This window comes from Primulina tabacum, unplaced genomic scaffold (assembly GCF_025594145.1).
Source record: "Primulina tabacum isolate GXHZ01 unplaced genomic scaffold, ASM2559414v2 Contig104, whole genome shotgun sequence".
Taxonomy (NCBI): Eukaryota; Viridiplantae; Streptophyta; class Magnoliopsida; order Lamiales; family Gesneriaceae; genus Primulina; species Primulina tabacum.
The window spans coordinates 240,708-268,573 of NW_027459727.1; the positions used below are offsets into that span (position 1 = coordinate 240,708).

The following is a 27,866-nucleotide window of genomic DNA, read 5'->3' on the forward strand; positions in this document are numbered from 1 at the left end:
CTACGTAGTCTTCTCAAGTATGTGTAATCGAAAAACAAATTAAACCCCTAATTATTAAAGTGTTGCGTTCAAGATTCAAGAAATTGAGTATCCACTCATCATCCACACACTAATAAAAAAAAAAAAGTAAAGGGAAAAGAGGATAAAACATCTCTATGTTGGAATCACCTAGCACTATACACATCGATCGACTAGCTCTTTAATAAATTCGAACACACTACCGAAAAAAAAAAAAAAAAAAGCAAAATCCACTTTCAAACAATTTAACATATATATAAATGGGAAGTGTACATGGAATTTAGTTCTAGTCCTTGAAAAAATATCCTTCTTGGGCAATGGGTGGGATTATCTGAATTGACGAGGAATCTTGAAGAAAATAAAAAGTAAAAGAAAATAAAAAGTAATCGACATAAGTTCATTCGAATGACTAAAAGGGAAAAAAAACTCTTATTTGAAGTGCTTTTAAAACAAATTGAAACCCCTCTAACCTTTTATTTCACAAAAAACTCTCATAAATCATTTTATTAATCATTTTTGTGTGACAGATCACCTAACGCGATCCATGCAAAAATATTATTCTTAAGCTAAAAATATTACATTTACATGTAAAGTATGGAGCTCATTTCACAAAGACTTCCTCCTTTTATTTTGAACTAATTAAATATATATATATATATATATATATATATATATATATATATATGGACTCTAATGACTCAAAACAAAAAAAAATCCCAAATTTAATATATAAATTGTTTTAACATTTTTCCCACGTATTCGAAATTTATATATATATTCTCAGAAAGAAATATATATATAGCGCAATTATATTTCTTGTCCTTTTATGCTTTAGTTCCTCTCCTCTTTGTATAAATTAAAAGGCCATATCCCATATCCCACGTCTCCCATGCAATAACAAACTAGTAAGTGAGAATAGAGAGATACTAAGAAAATGAGTAAACAAAATGTGTGGGGAAAGATTAGTACGAGTTTCAACAAAATTAAGCCTTATGTGGCTATGATCTCTCTTCAGTTTGGCTATGCCGGAATGTTCATCATCACACTAGTTTCTTTGAAACGTGGTTTTAGTCATTGGGTTTTGGCCGTCTACCGTCATGCAATCGCGACGCTCGTTTTCGCTCCCTTCGCCTATTTTCTTGACAAGTAAATGTGTATAGATCTTCTTCTTTTACATGTTCAGAATACGTTAAAGTTACAATGATTATGAGTCAAGTGAAAAAACAAAATGATATAGTCAGGTAGAAGATCAGCGTGGCTCTTTAACAAGATAGTTAAAATCATATGAAATTTTACCCCTTTTTTATATCATTAAACTTGATCACATTTCAATTTTTATATTAACTTTTTCTCCAACTCTTAGCTATCATATGTTATCTTCCCCAACTTGATCAGTTTGCACTTTTTTTTTCCTTTTCAGGACAACAAGGCCTAAAATGACAAAATCAATCTTCTTGAAGATCATGGTCCTTGCTTTCTTAGAGTAACGCTCGCAACTAGCTCCTGGTTTATATGTTTACCATTTTCCTAGTTACTTTGAATCAGACTTGCATATTGCTCGCATTTTTTTTATTAGTATGCATCAGAATAGTTGTCAAAGACGCGTAGTTTATCAAGATACATGGATACTAAGTAACTACGAGAGAAGCGCAAGCATGGCTCGTGCTCCGTCGTACCCAACCTCGCTCTCATGCGTTTGTGTTGTTCTCGAGTGGGTTAGAAACAGTTCGACTCGCTTGCAACACTACTAATAATAAAGTCACTACTGATCATGAGAAATTGATTCCAACATGTATAAGTTCTAAGGATGTGTAATGGATTTGTAGTGATTAAAAAAATTTAAGATGTCGATTATATTGAATATATATAATGCTATCAGGCCGGTGCTGGATCAGAACTTATATTATGTTGGAGTTCAGTATGCATCGGCAACATTTGCAGCAGCTGCTACTAATGTTCTTCCTGCAGTCACCTTCATAATGGCGGTCATTTTCAAGTAAGTTTATACATGCACTAATTATTATCACAATGCGTTTTGATCTCTGTAAAAATAGTAAAATTAGGATAAAAATTTGGTGAAAAATAACTTCAAGGATGATTTTACAGGATGGAAAGAGTGAATCTAAAAAGGATTCCCAGTGTAGCAAAAGTGATCGGAACATTAATAACAGTGTGTGGAGCAATGGTGATGACACTCTACACAGGTCCCATTATCGACATCTTCTGGTACTCTCACGGCAGCAACCACCACAAAGCCGGCTCTGCTTCCGCGAACCAGCACTGGGCCACTGGAACAATTATGTTACTTTCTTGCATCGTGGGCTGGTCGGGTTTTTTTATCCTTCAAGTAAGTTTTCCGGATTTTTTTATGATGTTCTGGCCACAAGTCACAAGCATAGTCCATGTCATAGACTCTGTTACATAATTCTCACTCGATTTTACTTTGTTTAATAAACAGAACAACACAATGAAGGATTATCCGGCTGGGCTTTCGCTTACTACTTTGATTTGTTTGATGGGGACTTTGGAAGGTGGTGTGGTGGCTGTAATAATGGAACGCCAGAAGAGAGCTTGGGTGGTTGGTTTTGATTCACGGCTTCTGGCTGCTGCATATTCGGTAAATCCACTTCATTAAACTCAAAAAACTTCCAATATTCTAAAAAAATAACCTTCATGCTGGAAAAGTCTCTCATCAGAAGGTGATTCCCTGCTTATTAAAATGAGGGCAGCCAACTAACGATGATACGACATGCATGATGATAGGGAATCGTATGCTCAGGAATCGCCTATTACCTGCAAGGAGTGGTGAACAAGGTACGAGGGCCCGTGTTCGTGACTGCCTTCTCTCCACTCACTATGATCATCACGGCCGTGTTGGGAGCCATTGTTCTGTCTGAGCAAATTCACCTTGGAAGGTAAATCCCATAAAAGAAAATGTTATAATTTTACAAGACTAAGCATTTATTCCAAATATTATCAGTGCAACAGTAATTCACACACATGCACAAGCTTTACGTATATAAACATTGGTTAAAATATAGTTCTTGCTGCATATTTTCGTATATCCAAAATCCAACTCGAACAAGGTCGATGACCCTAAATTTGTCTGCCACTGTCATCTGAAAATTGCAGCTTAATTGGTGCCGTCATCATAATTGTGGGGCTTTACTCGGTGGTTTGGGGTAAAAGCAAAGAAAATTCAGAATCAGAATCAAAAGAATCATCGGCATGCGAGGATGAAAAAGCCCATGAATTGCCTGTTGTGGCACACAAGAAAACACCAAATTATTTTCATGACAAGAACTTCTCACAGCAAGAGCACCATGAAAAGGCTTGCACAGTCTGAGTTGTCTCAATTGCATGCAGCGTGGGAAAGTATTTTGTATAAATGCAATATATATTGTAACTGTTTTGATGATGAATTTTATCTTAAAATTCTACTGAATATTCAAGCATTTTTTTTACATCAAACGGAATGTGGTACAAAATTGCTCTCAATATCTATAACTCAAATCATATATACAAACAATAAGACAAAAAATGGGATGATTTAATATATAAAACATGTATTTGCAAAATATTAATAATTACATAAAGTTTATCATTACGCCTGACAAGTAAAAATTCATCATCCTGTCGGTTTACAAGTAAAAACATCGAAATTTGAAGATGGTTTGTGGAGAAATTTTAGTTGATCATGTACAAGATTTGCACGATCTACAGTTACATATGTTGCTTAAAGAAAGAGGATAATTGCCTGGCTCTTTTTAAAGAGCTTTCAAGGCTAGTTTGCTCGAATGACGAACCCCAACTGCAGCAAGTCTCAAGATTGCCCGGCCTTGTTACAAGCTGCAAGAAGGAAGAACCAGTGAGTATTTGTGCTAATCTATTCAGAATATACCTCGCCAGAGTTAGTCCCCAGGTAGCCATGGTATAAAACATCTCGCCAGTATGCCATATGTTCCGCATCTTCTCCACTTTATTTATAACCTCCCAATGCTTTTGTCAAGGCTGCAAATGAAAATATTCTTGACAATTGCCACAACAATTGTTCAGATTACTAAAGGAGAAGATTACATACCAGAAATGAGCATGAAAAGAGATTGCACATTAACAACTAGTTGCATGGTATTCATGTACTTTTTTTGGCCTAGCTTGTGCTTTTCCTAAGAATATATGTCATTACACTTGCATAACTTTTCACATGGCAATATTTTCTACAATAGAGAACCAAGTGCCCAGAAGAAGGGTAGGAGAATAAAGTAAAAACTATACCTTTCAGTAGTTCCTGAGGGGTCAGGTTCTGCATCAAGAAAAAGTAAAATTGTGAGTTTACACTAGAGAGATGGACGGCTACCGATTTAAACTTTCTATCAGCTCATATACCAGAGCCTTTGGGTTGGCCACAATGCATCTAGCCATAAAATTTGCCACCCCATCAACAACATGCTCCTCGCCAACAACTATATAATTTTCATTGTCAATCCCACTCTTATACTCGGCATTGGTTGATACCATGCCCTCAGAAACCCACACCCACCAACTAGGCTTTTCTTGATCAGTCAGTGATCAAAACTTCGACCTTCTCCGAATCTGAATCTGATCGTGTTTCATGAAGGAAAAGATAGACCATCGATATACCATCCTTATCCATGTCTCCACATGATCGTGATTCGTGTATCAAAAACAGAAATTAAGTTATCAATATAAATGCTTGGTTGGTCTACATTGTTTTATCTGAGAGATTCTACACCTTGATTTAATGAACAAATTTCTATGATAACGCTGGAAGTGGCTTATTCAAGGCACACAAGAAATGGAGAAAACCCGGTTTTTACCACAGATCCATAGCAAAATCGAAATATAAAATTTCAAAATTCTGACTTGTTGATAATCTTGAAGGTCAAGAAAAATGACAAGAATAGATGTTATTTTTTTAAATGAAAAAACTTTGTACGCTTACAGCACAGTCAAGACAGCTTAAACAGCCAAATACAATACAAAATGAATAAGAAAAGAAAGGCATATTTAAAGTTATCCACAATGATCCGAAGATCTTACCCTGTTCAATGATGCTATATCTATATATATATATATATATATATATATATATATATAAACCTGACGGGGCTTCGAAGGGAATTTGCAAGAGGCGACATCCTTGGATTTTTCAAGGAGGTTCTCGAGTTCATTCAGGAAACTCTCAGAATTTACAGCAGCTAAAAGCCGCCTGTGAAGCTGAATTATGTAAATGAAAACATGATGGCCTCAAATCTTCCAAAAAATTAAATTCAAGAAAAAAATGAATCATGATCAATATACAAACATACAATCTAAAATTAAATTACTGAACCGAAGCAGTACCTCGAATCTTGCTCAAACTAATTTTTTTTTTAAAAAAAAACAATTTTAATCAATGAAATACATACATCGGACGGGCATTCCTGTAACAAGGTAGGGGAAGCAGACATCTGCTGGAGTACGTGAGATTTGTCTCAAGCAGTAGGCGGAGGCGCTGATTTTCAGAGCGCAAGTATTCCACATAAGAATATCCTTTCCCTTCCCTTCCGGGGTACAGCGGCTCCGTTACGTGGTGGTGGCGATGGTTCTGGCAGCGGTCCACGCCACGTCTGCCACCTCCAACACGGTCTTTGCCTACCCCGACACGTGCGTTTGTGTCATCAAGAAAACTCTAAATTTCGTGTTTGCTTTGTGCCACACAATCCTCTTTAATGCGATTTCATAATTAAATGTTATAGATATGTCATTAGTATATGAATTTTTTATATCAAAAAAATAACAAAATTTGATAGTAATTCCACATTTTTTCGAATGTAAATTTGATATAAAATTTTGAAAATTTGATATTAATATATGATATTTAAATACTAGAATAGGTCTCTTGTGAGACGGTCTCACGAATCTTTATCTATGAGACGGGTCAACCCTATCAATATTCTCGATATTCACAATAAAAAGTAATACTCTTAGCATAAAAAGTAATACTTTTTCATGAATGACCCAAATAAGAGATCCGTCTCACAAAATATGACCCGTGAGACCGTCTTACACAAGTTTTTGCCTAAGTACTAAATGAGTCAGATATTACATTAATATATGATTTTTGAGTACATAAACACGTATAATATTTTTTTTATGAATATACATGTTTTTTCCATATGAAAACTAGAACAAAACAATAAATATATGGTATTAATATATGATATTTCTGTGTAAACTCTTTCAGATCGGGTATTAAATATGATATTTGATTACATAAACAAATGTTATAAATACTGATATTAATATAGTTTTCAATGTTATAATCAAATTTTTTATCTTTGTATTATATTTAAAACAATTTTGTCTGCAACACTATATATATTCCAGATTTTCAATATATTTTATCAAATTTTTTCTGAAAAAATAGTTGTTGGCCCATATAGTATAATCACAATTTTTGTATGAACATTTCCGTGATAAAAACTGAACATATATTTAACTATGATTTAATTTTTAACAAAATAGATAAGATTTAAATATTTTAAATCATTCAACCGATCTATATACAATATGGTTATAACACTTCCAATAAATAATTGTTATGGTTCCACAACAGAAATATTTCAGCATATTCATATATTTAAAAATTTTAACATTTTTATGGAAAATTACATGAAAATCCATAAAAAAAATTTATAACTTTGGATAAATTTATTTTTCACCTTTCTAATAAATAACATTTTGTTTTGACTTGAAGTTACTTCATTGGCGTATAAACGGAACAACCAAAGAAGCATATACCCACTTGAATTTTAAACGTTGCGCCAAAATTACATGTACTTTTCTTTTTTAAAAAAGTTTTACTCACCAAGAAAATGGATATTTATATTGGGTAAGTCGATTCAGTTCATAACTGGAAAGTAAAAAAAAAAAATTATTAGTTGAGTTGAATAAAAAATTCGTTTCATGAAATTGAACCGTGAGATGATCTCATAGATGTTTTTGTGATTTATATTTAAATCGCAACAAAATATGCATTATTTTATTTTAAAATTCGTATGAAATCACATCCCCATAGACCAAACCTAAGTATTGAATATCCATCAATAATACAAGAAAATAATAATAATAATAATAATAATACATTGTCTGCGAAGTCTACATGTATATATGTACGTACGTACGATTCAAAATTTATTTTTAACTAAGAACTATAAATAATGGAGGGAAATTTAGGCAAGATGGTCCCCTTCCATTCCAATTCTAATTCCAAACCCAAAATAAAACAAACAATTTTCGCATACTATCTGCCTTTAAATACCCACAAAAACAAACAAATTATGAATGTCACCCAACAAATCTTTAAGCCCCCCTCTTCTCAATCTTCCCAAGTTAAACCCTTCCTCTTCGTTTCTATTTAGCAAGTACGTAGAAGCTGTACATACGGGTCAACCGTGCTTGTCAACAGAGTTGCGCTTTTCTTTTCATTGGTATGTTTTTGTTGATTTTGATGTGTATAAATCGTGGATGTGTCTGAAGTTTTTTTTTTTTTTTTCTCAGTTTTTCTAGACTGGGTTTTATTTTATTTTTGGTGTGGCAGGATTTGATATATTTTCCATGTTAGCAAGAATGGAAGAGGGGGGAGGGGATGTGGAAGATGAGTTGTTTGATCTGAACAAAGAACCCGTCGAGAGAAAAAGGAAGAGGGTTGAAACTGATTCAATTGATAGTGGGCAACAAGGGTTTGATGTTTTACCTCATGTCGTCGGGAGGGTTTTGAGGTCTAAGACAATGGCTGAGGCTGAATGTGGAAGACAAACCATTGATTTAAAAGTAGTAAAGATAGAAGTTGAAAATGAAAGTGAGGTTTTTATGTTGCCGGAAAGGGAAAAAAAGAAGGATAGGCGTGGGAGGCCTCGAAAGATTCAAGGTAAAGATGGGGTTTCCTCATTGAAATTGAAAGAGAAGAGTGGTGTGTCTGCAAAACAGGAGAAAACAGATGAGAGCAGTAAAGGGACAAACCGAAGGTGGAAGAAAATGAAGCGTGGACGTGGAAGGCCACCCATGGTGGACACAGGGGCTGCAGCTACTGCAACTAAGAAAGAAAAGGTCGAGTGTGAGAATGATAAAGGCTCTTTCTTTAATAGGCGTGAGCAAAACAATGATCATCATAAGAAAGCTGGACGTGGGAGTGGGATGAAGCGGATGAAGGCTGATCCTAATGAGTTAGGAAATGAAATTGTATGGCCAGCAAAAGGAAAGGGGGAGTGTGCTAAAGAGAAGGATATGGGTCGTAGGGAACAGCAACAGTTGGTGAGGGATCAAATTGTTGCCATGCTTAAGAAAGCTGGATGGACTATTGACCTCAGGCAGAGACAACAGAGGGAGTATATGGATGCTGTTTATATAGACCGAGAAGGAAGAACTCATTGGTCAGTGACATTGGCTTACAGGAAGTTCAAGGAGAAGATTGACAGTGGTAATGCTGATTCTATAGATGTTTCAGCATTCAGTCTGATCCCAGAGGAGTCGCTCAGCACTTTGTTCAGAGCCACTGAAAAAGGCAAGAAAGCGAGTAAAAAGAAGAAAGGTGGTGCAAACACTATCAATAGAATTGCTGAGAAGGTGTCATCCAAAAGTAAATTATCAGAAGGAGGAATCTCAAGGTCTGGTCGGGGAAGAGGGCGAACTTTGTTGGCTCGTAAGCCTGGAGTAGGGTCAGATGGTGACTATGAATTGTATGAGGGAAAGCGCACTTTGATTTCATGGATGATTGATTTGGGAACCATTCCTCTCGGTGAGAAGGTAGCGTATAAATCCCGAAGACATGGAAAGAGGTTGCTTGAGGGGAGGGTTACAAAAGATGGACTTTCTTGCGATTGTTGTGGTAGCATGCACACAATTCGGGACTTTGAGGCTCATGCTGGAGGAAAACATGGAAATCCATTTGATCATATATGCATCGATTCCGGTAATTCCCTTTTGCAGTGCCTCGAAAATTCCTGGAAAAAACATTTAGAAACGAACTATGTAGGATTTGTTGCCGTGGATGTGGATGGGGACGATCCAAATGATGATACATGCAACTTTTGTGGTGATGGTGGTAACTTGATCTGTTGTGACAGCTGTCCTTCAACTTTCCATCACGGCTGCTTGTGCATTGAAGTAAGAATGGCTGGCATTTTGTTTGTATTGTCCTCCGTTCATTATTAAATATTTAATACCGTTGGAAATAGCTGCACTATGAAAGGATTCGGTGAATTGGTACTTTGCCAAATAATGCAGAGTATTTTAGAATTCTACCTTTAATTTGGTATTCAAATGCGAATGACGTATAACTGCGAAAATAGTAACCACCTCAGAAATACATGTCAGCATACCATCTTGTGTTTCTCATCATTAATCTGAGTATAGCTATAGCAACTGATTTCACACCCTTTACTTGCGTCACTCTGAGCATGCACATGAATTAATGTACAGCCTATATTTGCCTTAAACGTGCTATCTGCACGTAAGATGCATTTACATTCGTGCTGTTTTAGGATGTCAGTGCGTAATCGGCGTTTTGATTTAATTAAAATACAGGAGTAGATATTATTGAGGTCCTCTATCATTTTAGTTAATGACATGCCCATATTATTTTTTTCTGAAGGTTCCTTCTGGAGATTGGCACTGTATGCACTGTTCCTGCAAATTCTGTGGTAAAGGTGGTGAAACTGACTCAATGGCTGATGACAATGAGGATTCTAATGTAGCTGAGTTGTTCACTTGCCTATTATGTGAGGAAAAATGTATGCTTTTCTTATCCTTCCAAAATTCTTGAGATGTATTCTTACTTGAAACCCGATTTTACATAAATCACAAAGAATTGACACAATATCTTGTTTTTTTTGCAGTTCATGTGCACTGCACTCAAGGGAATGTTGCTGAAAATTTCGATTACAGAGACCATCCATCTTTTTGTAGCATGGAATGCCTAAAGGTAATTGTCGATTGTAGTGTCTGAGTTGATGAGTTTCATACATAAAAAATTGCGCACTTTTGATATTTTAATTTGCTTTGCTTGGATAATTTTTATGGTGCTATTGGTCTCAACTAATCTTAACCAGTCCAAGATATTCAATGGCCAGCAATATTTCCTCTGTCACCTTAATTTTATTTTGCACTGATATGTATTGTCTTTTGCGCTCAGATTTTTGAGCACCTACAGGTTATTGGGACTAGATATGAACTAGATCAAGGGTTTACGTATACCATTCTTCAGTGTCGTGATGAATGCATAAACGAAGACTGTACGGTTGAAGAAATCAATTCCAAGTTAGCTGTTGCTTTTACCGTTATGGATGAGTGCTTTGCGCCTATCATTGACGAGCGAAGTGGAACCAATGTGATTCGCAGTGTTGTCTACAACTGTGGGTAAATACTCTGCATTGAATTCTTCGTTGAGCAGTATTTTTTGGTATTAAGAAGCTTCTATGATGGGTTTTGCTCTGGTCATGGTTAATTGATATTTTATCTTCTCAAGTTTGCTTTTGGTTATTTCTAATTGTAGGATTTACAGCTCTTGTGCTATCATGTAAATGAGAATTGAAGTGAAACTTTATTATCTTCTTTCTATATTTCATAATGACGGCTTCTACATGATGAAGTATAATATGCTTATTTTGTGATCTCTAGCAATTTATATAGAGCTTTCTTCTTTTCTGATCTGTTTTATCTTGTGTATATAAATATTTTTCAGTGGAAGCCGAGCACTTTAACGATTATATTTCGTCGTGGACTATAGATAATGGGACTTTTATAATTTTCTTCCTTGTTGCTGTTTCTAGGTCAAATATTAGACGGCTGGACTTTGGTGGGTTTTACACAATTGTCCTGGAGAAGGGTGATGAATTTGTTGCCGCAGCATCTATAAGGTTTTTTACATTTGAATATTTGATTATTTTTGGGTCTTGTACACTGGTGCATTGGCTTAGTATTTATTTTGCCTGACAGAACAGATTTGTTCAGATTGATCTTTATTAGACACGTGTTGCATGTGTTCCACATTTATAATAAAGACCACTAGGTTGGAGATTTTTCTAGTAAGTTAGCTCTCTACGGATGCTATCTGCAAGATTCATCATGATACGATAAAGGGAGAATCTACTTGTCCGACTACAATTTTTCGTTGTGCTCTCTTCTGTTTCATATGTATCTCGTCAATTTTGAGTTGAAACATTTTGTCGAAAATCTTCGTCCAGTCTGGACACACTATGAAAATGAGTTGATCAGAATCTGTATTCAAATAGAAACCTTTGTTTCAATAGTGTTTGAAGTCCTTTTTGTTTGGGGTTACTTTTGACATATTGAGTCTCATTATAGGGCCAATTTGGCGACATGATCCTATTTTTATGTCCTTAACTGGTTTTATGTTACTCGAGCAATTGGTGCTAACAGATTTTCTTTAACTTTCTAACTAACAGAATCCACGGGAGTCAGTTGGCAGAAATGCCTTTTATTGGAACTCGATATATGTATCGTCGTCAAGGGATGTGCAAGCGGCTTCTAAATGCAATTGAAAAGGTAGTTTCTAGTTTTTTTAAAGTTTCTTCTTCATTTTTTTAAATTGCTTAGCTTGTGTCCTGATTAGTAATACTGGAAAGAATATAGTGCTAATTTTTAAGGTAGTGCTGTATGACGACGTTCTTATCGATCTGTTGTGGGTAATTGTATTTTTCGTGGCTTGTGGTAGTTTGTCTTCTTTTTATTTCACGTGAGAAATTCATCGCAGCTTCTCAACTCTCTTGGTGTTGAGAAATTGGTGATTCCTGCAATATCTGAACTAAATGAAACATGGACAAACAAATTTGGGTTTGTTCCCCTTGAAGAATCTAAACGAAAAGAAATGAAGTATATGAGTCTGATGGTGTTCCCGGGGATAGACATGTTACAGAAAACTGTTTTCGAGCATCTGTTCCATGAAGGACAAATGAACTCTGCAGGTATTTCCTGATAAACTTGACCATCATCATTCTCTGCTTCATTCTATTTGTTTAATTCAAGAGTTAAATTTTCCGACGGCAAACACTAAATCGCCATGTATCTGCTGCAGTACCCGACAGCGCTGCAGTTACAGGGTCCCTTGGCGTTGAAGATTTGCATCGAAACTCACCGGAGCAAAATAATGATAAGAAAACTTCAAGTCTTGACACTTGTACGGCGAAAATTGATGGTTCTGAAAACGGAGTTGGTGCTGTTGAGTCTGGTCCTGTCAGGTCCTCCGATGAGACTAATGATTCAAATAATGGAGTTTGTGTTAACGAGTCGCCTGGTCAAGAAAGTTGTGTCAACGATCTCAATGCATCAAAATGCAGCAAATCTTTCTTAAAAGACAGTGCTAGTGCTGACTGTAAGCTTGAGGCAAAGCAATCTGACGATGGTTTTAGATTGCCATTGGTAACTGGAAGCCTGTGATCGGCCACCTTGAAATATCTAGAAGGAAATATGGAACATTGAAAACGGGCTCATGAAATCTTGAAGAGTCGGTTGTCCTTTTGAAGTAGCTGGGTTTTTCCCATCTCTCGGCTGAAGCTTGTCTTCAAATTAACATGATCTTGGACAGGGGAATCATACCCACAGGGAATATGGATTATGTTACGGATGAGATGTATATAATTAACTATTGTGGGATAGTTTTCAAATTTGCCTTTTTGAGAAATCGGTAAATGTGGCAAAAAATATCCCAAGTGCCTCAGTTTTTTATGCTGTTTCAATCGCTTTTGCATGGGCAGTCCACCTTTGAAAGCGATAGTTACAAGGATCCTCGCACGATCGGGAGTTGAACTCGATAAATGCTTCCCTCTCAAAATTGAAAGAGAAAAAAAAGGAGGAAAGATTAATAAGATATTTGATTGTATCTAATTTTTTTTTCACTTGTGTCAATAGGTTGTTAATTCTTAGAATTAGCATTTGAAGATGAATTAAGTTCAAGTCACAATCTGTAACAACTAAAATTAAAAAAAGTAGATACGAAGACACATTCCAATCTGACTTGCAGGCTCGGGAGTAGCTAAGCTAAAGCTCGATATTTCGCAAAGCTATGAAATGATTAAAATACCAAGTAGATATTTTTGGAATTAATTGTTAAAAATGAGAGAGAAGAATATAATCGGAATTCTACATTGGTCAAACAAAATAGATATGAAATTAATTTCGAAAGGCTCGAACATCCAACTTTATTAGCTTTGGTTCAAACTTTAGAGAAATCTACTCAAAAAACCCGAGGAAACCTGAATGAGGTAATTTAAGGCTCCCACTCCTAAAAACAAACGAGTAGTGTGTTATCAGTGAAGAAATAGTTGTGCAGATGATAGCCTGTCAGGGAAACTCGTGCATTTTATCGATGGTAAACAGGGGCGATAAAAGCAAACAAACTGAAATACCAGAAGATAACGCCAATTCAGTAGCACGAGCACTTTTTGAAGAAAACAACAGGTACGCTGCAATTCAATAAATTGTAAAACTGCAGCAATAAATTGTAAGCATACAACACACAGGGAGGACCTAGTTAAAAAAACAAACAAAACGTAGCCCAAAATGTTACACCATGGCAACAGTAGAGGCTACAACGGGATGGATAGTACAAACTTGACAAAACACAATATAAGGATGATTGGGAAACAAGACAACCGATTCGTTAACGAGCAAGAACTAGAAGAACCAGATACGCTTCCACTAGGTCCATTTGCAGGTGAAAATCCAAGAACGGGCACGGTAGATGATTTTGGGTTCGTACTGGGAAAACCACCAGGCTCGGATGGCGAAGGTGCTGGAGTAAAAGATAAATCTGGGACGACTGTAGGCGGAGCAATAAGTGGAGGAAATTGCTGTGTCCCTGCAAGGCAAATTATGTATGCCAAAAATAAAGGGAATTGAATAGTTAATAGTAATTGTGGACTGTGGATCATCAAAAAGTTTCCATGTAAAGTCAAATATTGAAAACACCATATCTTCTAAGAAAGAAGCATTGCTTCTCATTTATCATCTTTACCTGGGCATCTAGGTTGTAGAGTTGTGGACAACCTGCATATAACATAGAAAAAACTAGGAGTCAACTATCATTTCCTGGGAAATACAGTTTTTTATCCATCCAGCAAAATGTGTGCCGTGCTTAAGATTAGTCCGAGTCTTTGGATATCAAAGAAAAACAACAACATGACGAAGTTTGTTTTGTCAGCATCATCATTTTGATAGTCCATGGGTCGCACTGAATAAATGTATGACACGTACCATAGCAGAGAAAGGGAATAATGCTACAATATTAAGCTGTGCTCTTTGGCGTCTTTTTTCCCCCCAAAAAGTAGATGCAGTTCGATGTTTGGATATGCTTGTTAATTCTTTTCCAATTTTTAAAATAAAGACAACGTGGAAGCATGAAAAATCACATTTTTTGAAGTCTTGATTTCAACTTTTTACAGGCGCAAACTTGTAATAGCCCCAACTAAACATAATTTTTTGAAGAATTATTTTTCTTATAAAAATTTCTCCATCCAAATGCGCTATGACAAAAACACAAGGCGAGCTAAAAACCATCCTCAGTGGGGGGACCAAGAGTAAGTTAAAAATCCATACGTCGCAGAGATGCTTCCATTAACATAGCCACTATAATTGCAAGAAGTCACATTGCATCCAGCACTAGATTGTTGTGTGGTTACGTTTCCCAGCATAAGATTGCTACTTCTGCATTGCATGCTTGAACAAGAAACAGCTAACGAGGCTGGTGTGCAATATAAACTGCAAGAATCCCAGATAGGCATTAGGCATTGTTCAACACGACCTCCTAGAACCAGATAGATAAACATAACCAATTTTATGAACTCACTTGCGACTCCCTGGTCCACAACTGCACTGCACACAATGACTAGCAGTTATGGCATAAGTCCCGTTTGGAACAACTAAGCCATAATCTGATGCGAACTTTGGGAAACTAGACGCACAGGCTGCAAATTCATTATGTTATAGCACAAAGTATGCCACTATGTAACAGAAGAAAATGATATCATACTCTGGCATTTTTTAATCAAAATTGATGTCGATTTCTCCAATAAGCTGAGTCAATAAAGGCGAAGTGGGACGAATCAAAATCTTCACTATTTAAAGAATACATCAAAAACATTCTATACATCCAAAAGGAGTGAAGTTCTTTCAATTCCAGGTGTTATAATCATCAATATCAGCATGCATTGTTCATTGGAATGTAGCTAAAGCTATAACAAAAATTCCACTAACAATTCATATGAAACTTGAAATTTTCCACGTTTGAGATATTATTCTATAAAGAGAAGCAATTAACTGGCAATTACAAATATTAACGAAATGGGGTTCTCAGTTTTTTAAGTCCTCTCTGGACAAGAATCTTAAATCAGGCGTCACAAACATGATTAAACCAAACCTAATATATGATCAAAATGTGTAAAAAAAATGAGTACCAGATAATGGAATAGCAAGAATGTCACCCTCAACAATCTCCATACTCCCCAAAGCATTCACATTCATCAAATCATTCACGGTTGTCGAATACCTCCCCGCAATCCCCACCAGAGTATCCACACCTTTAACGACGTAAGACAGGTAAATCGCCGGCAAATTGTTGTCGCTGTTATCGAAACAGGCACAAGGCAGCGGGATATTAAGCTTCGTCCCGACGCTAATCACCGAAGGGTCAGACAACGAAGCGTCCGGGTTCGCCTCCTTAATCTGGTCAGCCGAGACAAGACCACCGTAAACGGCGGCTGAAATGGCGGTAAGGGTGTCGGAAGGACGCGTTTTGTAGAAAATCCCCCCGGATTTCCGAATGCCATCGATACAAGAGCAGGGGATAGGTACTTTGAGGAAGAGCTGGGAGGGCAGAATGTGATTTTCGACATCAGGGTATGATATGTCGATGGAGTTAGCCAGTAGGAGGGAGATGGGGTCCACAGCGAAGAGAGATGCCACTTCGGACACTTTGAGGTCCGTGTAGAGAGTGTACCCGACGAGTGAGGTGCAGGTGCCGGAGTTCGAGCACGGTTCTATGGTGGATTTGGTGGTGGCGCGTGGGACGAACGCGCCAACAAGTACGAGGAAGATGAGGACTCCAAGCGTAGTGTCGAGGTCCCGGAAGGACATTTTTTTTACTGGGTCTTTTGTTTTGGGTCGGATTCTGTAAGTGAGTTGCAGAGGGCTTGAGCTTAAAGTCTCAAAATGTAGCACCGTAGATCACAATGTGTGTTCTATGGGGTGTGAGAGAGAGACGGAACACGGAAGAATGGTTGAGCGAAAGGGGGAAAGTGGTTTTGAAAGTGCAGAGACAGAACAAAAGCCAGAAACGAGACAAAGCACTAAACTTTTTCGAACAGAAGTGTGTGTCACTGTGTGTGAGAGAGAGAGAGAGCAAAATGTTTTAGAGAGAGAAAAGAGAATCTCTAATGCTTCGATACATTTCAGACATCGGTCAGATCAGCCTTTCTCGATGGCGGGGGTCAAGCATGAAACTGAAGCGTTATACAATTTTACTAATTTGCCCTCCAGATAACAATTTTTTTCTTCACTCTTAGTAAAAAAAATCCCCGAAAAAATAAATATCTTTTTCCATGCATATCTACTATTCATAAAAATAAGTTCATAATTTACATCATTTTAATTTAATAAATGATATAGATGTAGTAGTACTTTTTACTTATCTAATAATTTAAAATTATTTTTGTTAAATTATATACGATATAAAAAGATATTTACATTATTAATCAGCTTCAATTGACAAATCAGATCGTCATAATAGATGCGACCATAGTAATATAAGCCATTCTACAACCTTCTTTCTCCATCGATGGACCAATTGCAGAACTGTACTTGAAGTTCAGTTTTGACAAACATTGTAGCATCTTAAAAAATTGTTGAAGTTATATAGAATACTTCATCAAGCTAGTTAAAAAATAACTCTTAACTTCTCCAAACTCAACAAATGCCTCAAAGTTTCTTGATATTATTTAAATTGTTCAAACCGAACTTGAAGAAAATATCGAATTTGATTAACTATAAACAAAAAATATTCAAATTACTCTTCTTTTTATATAATATTGGGCAAAAAAATTTATTTCAGTAGGTCACCAACTCAAAATATATATGTTGGGCCCCCTCAAGGACCGGATCCTAAGGTTCTGGCCTCCTTGGCCTCATAAAAGTTCCGGCCCTGACCAATTGCAAATGATATTAGGAAAATTTGATCAACATTAAGTATTTCAATATGTGCATTGATTAATTCGTAAATGACTGTAGATTATAAGTCACGTAGAATTTGAGAGTGTGATTCCTTTATTTTTTTAAAAAGATGCACATTTTAACTTGCATTCATGTTAATGGAATTCGTTTTATTACTAATTTCGAAATAAATAAAAAACTTCACAAGTACCTCAAATGATAAATCATTTCCCAAATAAAAATGAGTCCACCGGTAATGGCAGGGGCGATATGGTCATTAAATAAGTTTTTGTGGACCGTTGAACGAATTTAAAAATCAAGTGGACCTACCTTCTTCAGATCCGTACCCGAGACAGATGTAAGAAGAATTTTTTTGGGCCTGAGCGCACTAGGGCCAATTATTCCTCGAGCCCATAACCCAAATTGATTTGTCATCTTGATGGGTCAAGTTGACCGAACTCAATCTAGAACTTTGTCGAGGATAACCCAGTTTAATGATTATTGGGCCGAAAACCCGATATGGACTTTTCAAAACCAACTGAATTTGATGGTATTTAACTATACTGCATATATAATTTTATATAAAAATATTAAAAAATATATGTAAAAATCGAAATAATAAATAATTAAAATTATGTGGAAACATAATCGAAATAAAATCTCGAATTATTGCGAATCTGATTTATTTAGTTATAATGGCTATGAATATAATAATTATTATTATTTATGTGGGAAAGGTTGATTATAGACGCGACAAAATATGACCATAGTACGCATGAATATTTGAGATTTTTTCACAGTATTTATAATAAAAAAATATCTTCACAAAATAAAAGTATATTTTAAGTGAATATTCAGTATAATGAATTTAAATTTAAATGAGCAACAAAATAGGACATAATTAGTCTTGTCACCATGTGATTTATTTATTTATTATTATTATTACTCAGGAAATGTAATTTATATCAATGCAATTGTTGCATATTTGTATAATTTTGACACACACATTTTGTATATTTATTTTTTTAACGAAATAAAAATGGTAAAATAAATAAAAGTAGTGTTTTCGTGAACAAATAGTAATCGAAATACAATAGATACATCAATTTCATTATTTTACAAAGACAAGTTATATTTTTGTAAAAAAAAAAATACATCATATGACACGAAGTGAATGTTGACTCGTATCATAAAATTGACTTGTGAGATCATCTCATCAATATTTTTGTAATATATTTATATTCTATTTTTTATATTCTATTTTTTTATTATTATTTGTACTCTATTTACTAATAAATTTGATATATATTATAATATAAATAATTTTTGGAGTCGTGATCTGTATAATTGAAGAGAGGGCAACAACGTAAATATGTGGAGGAATCTAAACGTATTAAAGGGGAGCAATAATTTGGGCGTACGAAATATTTCAGACTGGGGAAAAAATTAAAAGCTCAATTCACGAGGGACCATTCTCTTATTTATATTTATAATAATAAATTGTTTCTTTCTTTAGTCGATGCATTTCATCCCTTCATTTTCTGTTTTTTATACACTTTCACCGATATAAATTTACATTTCCACCCCTCCCAATAATTCTTGTTGTCCATTATTTATTTATTAAAAACCATTGAGTTTTTTCGAAATCATCGAACTCAGAATTCTTCTCGGATGTTTATGTCATTGAACCACAAATGATTATGTCTTATTTTCCTAAAAGAAATCGAGGCAGTGGAAAAATTATTATTTCTTTAAATTTATAAAATAATTCACTTCTAATTCGTTATTTGAACATAATCCTCATGACTAGTCCAAGAAAAGGAAACCGTTTAGAGTTTAGGATGCTATTTTGTATTGACTTCCATATTATGATGGATGGTTATTGTGACACAAGAAGCAGCAGAGTGAAGAAAAGATTTGTGATGGTTACTGTTTGATTTTGTTTTCTTGGCTGTTGTCGTGATATTAATTTGTTAGTCAAAAGTTGTAATGGAACACTCAATACACTGCAAAATTGATGTCTGTATGGTTGAGAAATCTTTTTATATATTGATATGCGTTCCCCTACAATGACTGATGTATGAATATGGGAAACCAGATGCTGGCCTGCCTACGTTATATATGATGACACATTATTCATGGTTTTCACTAATCTCCATGTATATGAGACATTTATTTATATCAAGATGAATTACATCAACAAATTGAGTTATTTTGCTGATACAAATAATAAGTTTGTGTGAGATAAATCATATTTGACCAACTGCATCATCATCATCACCAAACTCTCCGGGGGGAGCTATAATTGGCCACTCACTTTTGTCCTTTCTCCCAAAACACACACACGCATACTGTGACAATCTATCTCTCTTGATTATAAACCAAAAGATGCATTTGTTAGAGTGAGGGTGTTAGCTAGCTAGTTTTAATACAGGTAAGAGAGAAACCAAGAACTCTACGGAAAATGCCAAGTTCAGATTCGTTTCTAAGCAGCAAAGAAGGATGGAAATCAACTTCCAGAAGATGGGTTGGCGGTGGAGGATGGGGATCTAGCTTGAAGCAAATGGAAGGGATGAATGACGTGTGTTATGGGGGTGAAAAGGGGTTCTTTGTGATGAAGAAAAGAGTAATGCTTTTGGTGGATCAGTCTTCGTATTCTAAGCATGCAATGATGTGGGCTCTGACTCATGTTGCTAACAAGGGTGATATACTCACTCTTCTTCATATTGTGCCTTCTTCCGACTCCGACAAATCTTCGTCTCATTTGCTTGTTAGCACGCTGGGATCACTCTGTAAGGCGTGTAAGCCTGAGGTGAGAGTTTATGTTTCTTCGTGGTTATTCAAGACTTTTAATGGAAAAAAAACTAAAGATTTGAGTACTGTGATTTTTGAATGTTGTGCTTATCCTGCATTTGCCACTGTTTGATGCTATGCCCTGAAAATTTCTTGCTTCTTTGTTTCCGTGGCAAAATAGATGCTCACTTCAGTAGGTTAGCTTGAGGAGTCTGATTTTTCTCTGCCCACATCTTCAGATTTGATTTTAGCCTTCAAATACATACAGTAAAACCTTGTTTATGGACCCCCAAGTACAGATTTTTATTCTCAAATTCCGTTCGACTTTTATTTCTGCTACAGAAGTCAAGTTAAAAATATTACTTCAAAATTTTAATAAATTTCTTTTGGGAATGTGCTGCATTCTTCTATTTCTGATTTTTCTTTTTGCTTTAATCAATGAGTGTCTACATGTACATTTTCTAAAATACGTCTTTCCAGTAAAAAAAAATAGAACAAAGTTCGGATTTTTTTGTCTGTGCAACTTTTTCCCGATTGAGACTTGAATAATAACTAAGAAGTGCTGCACGCATGAAAAGCAAAGTTCATTACATTTTCTAATATTTTCGGAAGGGTTTCAGGTTGAAGTAGAAGCACTGGTGATCCAAGGACCAAAGCTAGGCACAGTGATGAGCCAAGTCAAGAAACTTGAGGTGTCTGTTCTTATTTTAGGTCAAAAGAGGCCTTCATCCTTGCTCTGTTGGTCAGTATATTACTTCGCATTTGTCAGTTCTTTAAAATGAGATATGCCGACATAACTTTAGTATTTGAGGTTCCATGGTGAGCCAAGCTCAAAATGTAATGGTTCATCGTGACTAAAACTTTTGAATGTGTTAATGAAATATTTTGCAAGCCCATTTCGCAAAAGTAGTTCTTCGTTAATCTTACAACCTCCCTCCGCTCACTTGTTACTTTTGTGTGCTTTGAAATTGGACAGCCTGTGTTTGAAAAGCAGTACGGAGGAATTTGTGGAACAATGCATCAATACTTTGGAATGCTTGACCATTGGAGTGAGGAAGCAAAGCGGAGGAGTCGGCGGGTACCTTATCAGCACCAGATGGCACAAAAATTTCTGGCTTTTGGCTTAGATTTAATATTGGATTAAAAATATTATGGAAAATAAGATCTTTGTAACGTTGAGATAATTCTGTACAAAATTTGCATTGGTATGTATTAAGACTCGGCGTAACATTAATCTGTAACTTGTTATGCAATATATATACTACCAACCAGTTATATATTGAAAAGCACCGGATCATCAAGTATTGATTTCTATAGGCGATATACGGCACCTTGTTTGTCTACACGTGTTTTAAAAAAGAAATAAATTAATTAAAATTACGAGAGATATTTGCTACTTGTATTTAAATAAATGCCCTGTTGATGCTATCGAAATAAAATGTTAAATAGTGCAAAGATTTGACTAATGTGACTAAGAAGTTGTGTGGTTTATGGTGGAACATGTGAGAGTAACTGGACTATTGATAGTTTTATTAGATATACCGAAATCTCGCATTAATCTAATGATACGAGAATAGAAAGAGGTTATAAGAAGATTAAGCTGATAAAAAGGTGAATCTAGCCAGATTCGATTCAACTGTATTGATTTTTTTTCCTTTTTCTTTCTACACAAATTATACCCTCCACTTCCTGTCCAGCATAAATCAAGAAGCTCGACTCAAACTTTATCATCTAACTCCTCATTAACTAATGGAATCAACTCTGTTATACCTCTTGGAGTCCGAGGCGTCCTAGGTGTACCAGGGGTTCCGGGTGTTTGCGAAAGTATGTGCCTAATGTACCCGTAGAAGGTACATCCAATGAGTGTTACAGCACATCCAACTGCATTCATTGCCGAAATTGGGTTTCGGAAGATCAGCCATGAACACGTAACGGCCACCGCCACCTTCAGATGAAACAAAGAAACAAGATTTCAATTCAAATACCAATATAGGATGATAGCATTACACATTGGTGGCTATGGAAAACTTGGAAGGTATTAGATAGAAATTTGTAGTCCAGCTTGTCATACTTCGAAGAATTTAAACTTGTCAGCACTAGAAAAACACGGGAAATAAACGTACAAAAATATATATCCAGTAAATCTCAAGAATGAAAGGCTCGTACCTTGAGATTTCCGGCAACATTGAAGGTCACAGCGGTTGTGGAGTGTATTACATAAAAAATCGAGAAGTTAAGGCAAAAAGCTAACACTCCAGACCCCAAAATGATGACGAGGGATGAGAAAAGCGAGGGACATGTACGAATCCACTCCACAACTCCCGATCCTTCGAGAAGCATAGCTGGTATGCCCAAGATCATGGTTGCAAAAGGTGCCATGTAGTATACTGTGTTTATGCTGAAGCCAGCCAAAAACTTTCTCAAAACACAAGCTACTATAATGGAAAGAAAATTAACGTGATTCTGTGAACACTAAGGACGGATGCAACGGGAAGGCAAGGGGAATATAATGGTTGCTCAACAACCTCAAATGAATCATTTTTTGAATTTTTGTGTATAAATTTTCTAAATATTCAAATTTCGGCTCCCAATTAGATTGAGTTGACCCTGATCCTATTTCACCGCTTCTCCACAGAATTCTTGGATCTGCCCATGGCTAAGCCCTGAACAGCTAGGCTGATTAAGAGGCAGCAAGCAGGCTAACTGGCCTCTCGATCAAGACTATAATCTTCCACAGTTACTTGGCTATACAACTATAAACACAATTTCTGAGATGAATCGAAGTAAAATTACTTTTACACCAAACACATTGGTTTCCAGCGAAATGCATAAATTTATCAGGAATTTGCAATTTTGCTATAAGCAATATTCTTGCTTCATTTTATTCTTGAATAACAAGCTGAAAGCATAAAAAAATTGATCAAAACATGAACATAGGAGCCAGACAATTGATCCTCAAGAATTCTCTCTAAGAAACGTCCAGAAATAACAGCAGTCCAACATGAACCCGAATATATCAAACTTTAGATTATAACAACACTGAATAAAAGTCCTCGGCTAAAACCGGGGAACAGATGGATATGTCATATGTGGTTCAAATTTCAAATTGGCACGAGTAACAGAATGATATCAAAACAAGAGTGATCACGAAATATTGATTTCTTCTACAAGGTAACCACGAAGATGTGTAAGAACACCAACTGTTTCATGGAGAAAAAGGAGATATTAGATCACAATAGGTGAATGAATGCGTTGGGTTAATTAAAAATCCACAGATGAAAATGGTAGCCTACTACAGCATTAACTAGTAAGTTCGATTTCCAAGTAATTAACAAAAAAGGGCGTGCAAAATCTCTGAAAATTTTGAATAATCATACAAAAGTGGAACTGAATGCAACCAAATGAATCACTTATATGAATTGAGGTGCATGAGTGTTGATTGGAAATTTACAGCACACGTGATTTCAATTGTTTTGGTAAAACCAAATATATTTGTTGGTTTTCATATTTTGACACGATAAAGTAAATCAAAACAGATAACTTCGACTCAGTTCAGCACCATGTAAAGTAGAAAACACTTTAAAAACGATTTCTTTCTACTCTCACTGTACGTGTCGTTGAAGTTATCTTCTTGTACTGCTACTAGTTTTAGGTAGGTTGGTATATAACAAATAGTTTCTCAGCTACTTTAAGCTAGGAAGGAGATACGTGTAAAAGAACGATGTTAGGTATATAAGAAAGCAATCTGGAAGAGGAAGAACAAGATTACGAAAAAGTAAATACCTATCAAATTTGTATCCATGCAACAAAGACTCTGCAAGAATCGTTTTTGTAGAGGTAGCAAGACAGCCAAATAAAGCAGCAAAAAATCCCAACATATTGAAACTCAGCTCGGTCATAGAAGTGACTAAAATACCTCCAACAATTGGAATCAAAGAAGCCCAAATTCTCCAGTCAAAATATTTTTTCCAGAAAAGCCACTGCAAGATAACTGTTTTAAAGGCATTATGAGTACAAGTCTTTATTGACATAACAAAGAGAAAGCTGACATAATTTCCAAAACAGAGGCAAGCGATATCAAAATGATTAAATACAGCGATAAATTTAGAGGTTACTATGCATCAAATCATCATTATTACATATTGCCTAAAATTGGCAGGAATAAAAACTCACCAGTTGTTGCAGGGGTGAAAGACTTGATGGTTTGCATGAAAGAAACCGGAATATAACGCAGGCTAACATTTCCCAGAACTATGTTGATACAGAATATAAATGACATGGGAAATATCCTCCTCCAGCGATCTTCGGGGTCAACCAGAATGAGTGGCTTCAGTTTTAGCACTTTAATTACCAGGTATGCACCTATTGCCGAAGATATAAAGTGAATACATGACACTGATAATGGAAACTTAAAATCCAGTTTCTGTCAAGGCAAAGAAAATGGAAGATCTGGTAAGCAATAATAATTATCACATTCACATTCAAGATCATTATAACAGCAAAAATTCAGTAGCATCTTAATAACCAAAATAAAATCACACCGTCATTTATACTATTTAAAATTTTCGTAGTGGAAAATTAATCTACAATAAATAGATCATGAAACTGCATAGAATTATAGATGAATAATCATTAAGTCGGGCTTCCACACTAGGCGAAATTTCATTTTAAAAATTTTCATTTGAGCTCTTAAAGAAATACTCCAAGCACAGTTTTACGAAAGCATCCCTTGAATTGAAAGGACGATTCAAAAAACAATTACAAGATTGCACTGCCACAAAATTGTAAAACAGAACCACATTAGTATAATCAAAATTCCTAAAACAGAAATCAACTACACATACAAATAACACAAAAAAAATCAACCAACAGAGAAATGAAGCTGCAAATTTAGCAACTAACAAAAACTTTGAAGACGATTCCTTAATAATTCACGCTATTTTTTGTTGTCGTGTGAAAGCCGCGGACTAAACAGACACCCACCTGAAAGATCCATTTGTTGACGATAATAACGGTGACATTGAAACCCCACCACTGGATAATAGCTAATAAGGATCGAAGTACACTCCACTGCCACAACATACTCTCCTCCATGATTAATTTCACCACCTCAGATCAGAAAACGTGTGAGCCAACAATCTTTGCCCATTAGATTTGAACAAAAAAAAACACCAAGAGAACGAACGATCACGCATATATAATAGAGAAACCGCAGATGAAATTCAAAGGAGCTTAAATGTAGTATGTGGAGAATGGAGCCGTAAAGTTAGAACTGTGCCATTAGGCCTGGCTGGCCGAGGTGTTTTATTCTGGGAAAATGAGAAATCTGGCTTCATTTCCAATTTTTTCCATATATATATATATATAGACACACACACACACAGTGTGTGTCATTTTAATTCAATAATTTTCTTGATTTAAATATTTATATCTTAAATATTATATTATTTTTGTTATCATTATATTAAAATTGCATTGCATTACTCAAATATACGAGCGTGAAAATATAGTTATAAATACTTAAAAAAATTATCTTAAATGTAGTAAGTCGAGCATACAATAATCAAATATCAAATCACTAAATTTGTATTTGAATGATTTGAAATTTAAGCAAAAGAATAGATAGGAGCAATATAAAATATCTTTCATTTTAATTTCGAGTTAAGTGGATATAATGTATTTGGGACGTGGATTTATCGTCAAATTCATTCCAGGCAGTAGATCGAAATATGACCTCTAATAATTATGTAATTTTATTTCATGAAAATGATATTTTGTTATTTGTTTTGGCAATTAAAATGTAAGTCTGTTTATATAGTTTTACATCTTTAACTATCTTATCTTAATATTTTAATTTGTATGAAGTATGAATACCCTTTTCATTTATAAAAATGTTTATTCCATAAATTATATTATTTTTTTTAAAAAAAAAACATTTTTAAAAGTAGATTTCTTAGTCCAAACGATTGTGTTTGATTTGAGTCAAAACCTGACACAAAACGTGTTAGCGCCTTTGGGATCCTATTTATTTGGACATCAAGCAGCGCCAAAATATGCTCTTGGAGATTCGAATCTCTAAATTAACGATGTCATTATGTTAATAAGTTAGCTTTTAGGGTCAAAATTGGTAATATACACTACGACGACCATTCAGCTCGAAGTACTCCACCCTTTTTATTTTAGGTCCAAAAAAGTCTACAAAGTTTATGGAAAAAATTTTAATTTTTTTTTTATACAAAAACTCTTGTGTGACTGTTTAACGAATCGACAATGAGACGGACGCGATTCAACTAAGATAGCAACGAGTTCACTCATACCATTATTCAATAAATTGGACGACTTCAAGATTAATAAGATCTTGACTTCAAATCTCACTTAAAATATAAATATAATGTGAAACCATGTGTTCTATATGCTTGATTACATCATATATTTAAGGAAGATCTCATGAACAAAATAAGCTGTGAAACGATAAAATATCAGATAATATGATCACCACCACCATCATTTAGGCGATATCACATGAAAATTAGAAAATCCAAATATTAGAAGAAAGAGACCCTAAATCGTTCGTAATTAGTACTTCCCATGAAGAAGAAGCATGTCAACTTCAGCACATATTGGGAGTTTAATTTGTAATTAGAAGTCAGAAGCAGGCAATTTAGAGGTAGGGTTTGGCAACATAGCTACTACTTTATTAAACACATCATATACTTAGATGTAGCTACTTTAAGAGTTCCTTCCATTGTCATGGCATATCGATTAAATTAATGATCCATCCTTTACCATAAAAAAACACTGGGTTTAGCGATGATTTTATATTCCATCACTAAATCTAGTGATCCACCGTCATTGATTTATTGCGACGATATTACTAAAAAAGTCGTCAACTTCACGATAATATACAAAAAACCGTCGTTAATCTAACGACGATGTTCATGGTAAGAACCGTCGCAATTAGCGACACTATTATGAAAATAAAACCGGTTTATATTAAACTACTGTCAAAAGTAAAATCATCGTTATGTATCGATTTTTAATTAATAATCATCCCAATTAAAACCGGTTATTTATCGATTTTTAATTAAATTGTCGCTATTAATAAATTTCTTCGCTAAATTAAATAATTTTTTTATAAAATAGCTTAAAATAATTAATCTATATTTAATGTCAAAAATTTATTTTATATGTTTGTTTTAATATTTTTATAGTGATTAATCAATATTTTATTAAAAATATTAAAAAGTCACTAGATATATATATATATATATATAATATTTTCAAATAATTAACTTTATATTAATATTTTCAAATAATTAACTTTTATAAAGATATCAATAAATAAACTTAATTTTTTACAACCAAATCATGTTATAATTACGAAATATGTCGGCCACATATCTACGATAATAGGAAATAACCATATTAGTATATAATTAAATGAATGACATCTGAAAAAAGGAAAAAACTCGTCTATGGCAGAAGAAATTGGCTAAAATCGTTGAAAACTGAGGAATATTCTTATAGACAATTTGTGATAGTTTTTTTCCCTAAATTCGTCTTTAAGTAGCGACAATTTTAAGAAATCCTTCGAAAAATTTCATATAACATTCAAATTTTGAATTTGCTACGTAAACAAACAATTAAATTCTGTCACTATTTATAGACGAAAATTATATCTGAACCGTCGAAAAATCTATAATCCTCTCAATCTTCTATATTTTATGACTATTTATCAAGAAGCATCGCTAAAATTTCAAATTTGTAAAGATTTTTGTTGTTCCATGGTTTTTAGCCACTGTTTTTTTTCATACCAGTAAAACCGTAGCTAA

General features: G+C 34.8%; 5 protein-coding genes and 1 pseudogene across 7 annotated transcripts; 3 read left to right on the forward strand and 3 right to left on the reverse strand.

Moving 5' to 3' along the window:
* Positions 1-896: 896 nt before the first annotated feature.
* LOC142534046 (WAT1-related protein At1g21890-like) lies at positions 897-3,481 on the forward strand. Its single transcript, XM_075640949.1, has 7 exons — positions 897-1,164; positions 1,439-1,501; positions 1,898-2,014; positions 2,125-2,365; positions 2,477-2,635; positions 2,782-2,933; positions 3,151-3,481. The coding sequence occupies exons 1-7, from the start codon at positions 953-955 to the stop codon at positions 3,362-3,364; spliced, it is 1,158 nt and encodes a 385-aa protein (XP_075497064.1). The 5' UTR covers positions 897-952; the 3' UTR covers positions 3,365-3,481.
* A 134-nt stretch (positions 3,482-3,615) lies between these two features.
* On the reverse strand, positions 3,616-5,133 carry LOC142534047 (uncharacterized; annotated as a pseudogene).
* Positions 5,134-7,340: 2,207 nt separating this feature from the next.
* LOC142534042 (uncharacterized) lies at positions 7,341-12,802 on the forward strand. 2 transcript variants are annotated; one of them, XM_075640941.1, is made up of 9 exons: positions 7,341-7,511; positions 7,650-9,186; positions 9,674-9,812; positions 9,918-10,003; positions 10,214-10,437; positions 10,851-10,937; positions 11,487-11,586; positions 11,795-12,005; positions 12,116-12,802. In XM_075640941.1, exons 2-9 carry the CDS (start codon positions 7,651-7,653, stop codon positions 12,475-12,477), a joined length of 2,745 nt encoding a protein of 914 aa, XP_075497056.1. In that variant the 5' UTR covers positions 7,341-7,511; position 7,650; the 3' UTR covers positions 12,478-12,802. The 2 variants fall into 2 exon arrangements, with proteins under 2 accessions (XP_075497056.1, XP_075497055.1); XM_075640940.1 differs by having other exon boundaries at positions 7,622-9,186; positions 12,116-12,801.
* A 711-nt stretch (positions 12,803-13,513) lies between these two features.
* Positions 13,514-16,491, reverse strand: LOC142534067 (lysM domain-containing GPI-anchored protein 1-like). Its single transcript, XM_075640973.1, has 5 exons — positions 15,492-16,491; positions 14,885-15,002; positions 14,635-14,796; positions 14,054-14,085; positions 13,514-13,897 (listed from the first exon to the last, which is right to left on the reverse strand). Exons 1-5 carry the CDS (start codon positions 16,168-16,170, stop codon positions 13,626-13,628), a joined length of 1,263 nt encoding a protein of 420 aa, XP_075497088.1. The 5' UTR covers positions 16,171-16,491; the 3' UTR covers positions 13,514-13,625.
* A 2,942-nt stretch (positions 16,492-19,433) lies between these two features.
* Positions 19,434-21,320, forward strand: LOC142534057 (uncharacterized). Its single transcript, XM_075640967.1, has 3 exons — positions 19,434-20,053; positions 20,655-20,776; positions 21,011-21,320. The coding sequence occupies exons 1-3, from the start codon at positions 19,706-19,708 to the stop codon at positions 21,159-21,161; spliced, it is 621 nt and encodes a 206-aa protein (XP_075497082.1). The 5' UTR covers positions 19,434-19,705; the 3' UTR covers positions 21,162-21,320.
* On the reverse strand, positions 21,260-25,378 carry LOC142534056 (UDP-galactose transporter 1-like). 2 transcript variants are annotated; one of them, XM_075640965.1, is made up of 5 exons: positions 25,018-25,378; positions 24,208-24,396; positions 23,818-24,025; positions 22,201-22,432; positions 21,260-21,979 (listed from the first exon to the last, which is right to left on the reverse strand). In XM_075640965.1, exons 1-5 carry the CDS (start codon positions 25,028-25,030, stop codon positions 21,752-21,754), a joined length of 870 nt encoding a protein of 289 aa, XP_075497080.1. In that variant the 5' UTR covers positions 25,031-25,378; the 3' UTR covers positions 21,260-21,751. The 2 variants fall into 2 exon arrangements, with proteins under 2 accessions (XP_075497080.1, XP_075497079.1); XM_075640964.1 differs by having other exon boundaries at positions 24,208-24,457; positions 25,018-25,375.
* Positions 25,379-27,866: the final 2,488 nt, after the last annotated feature.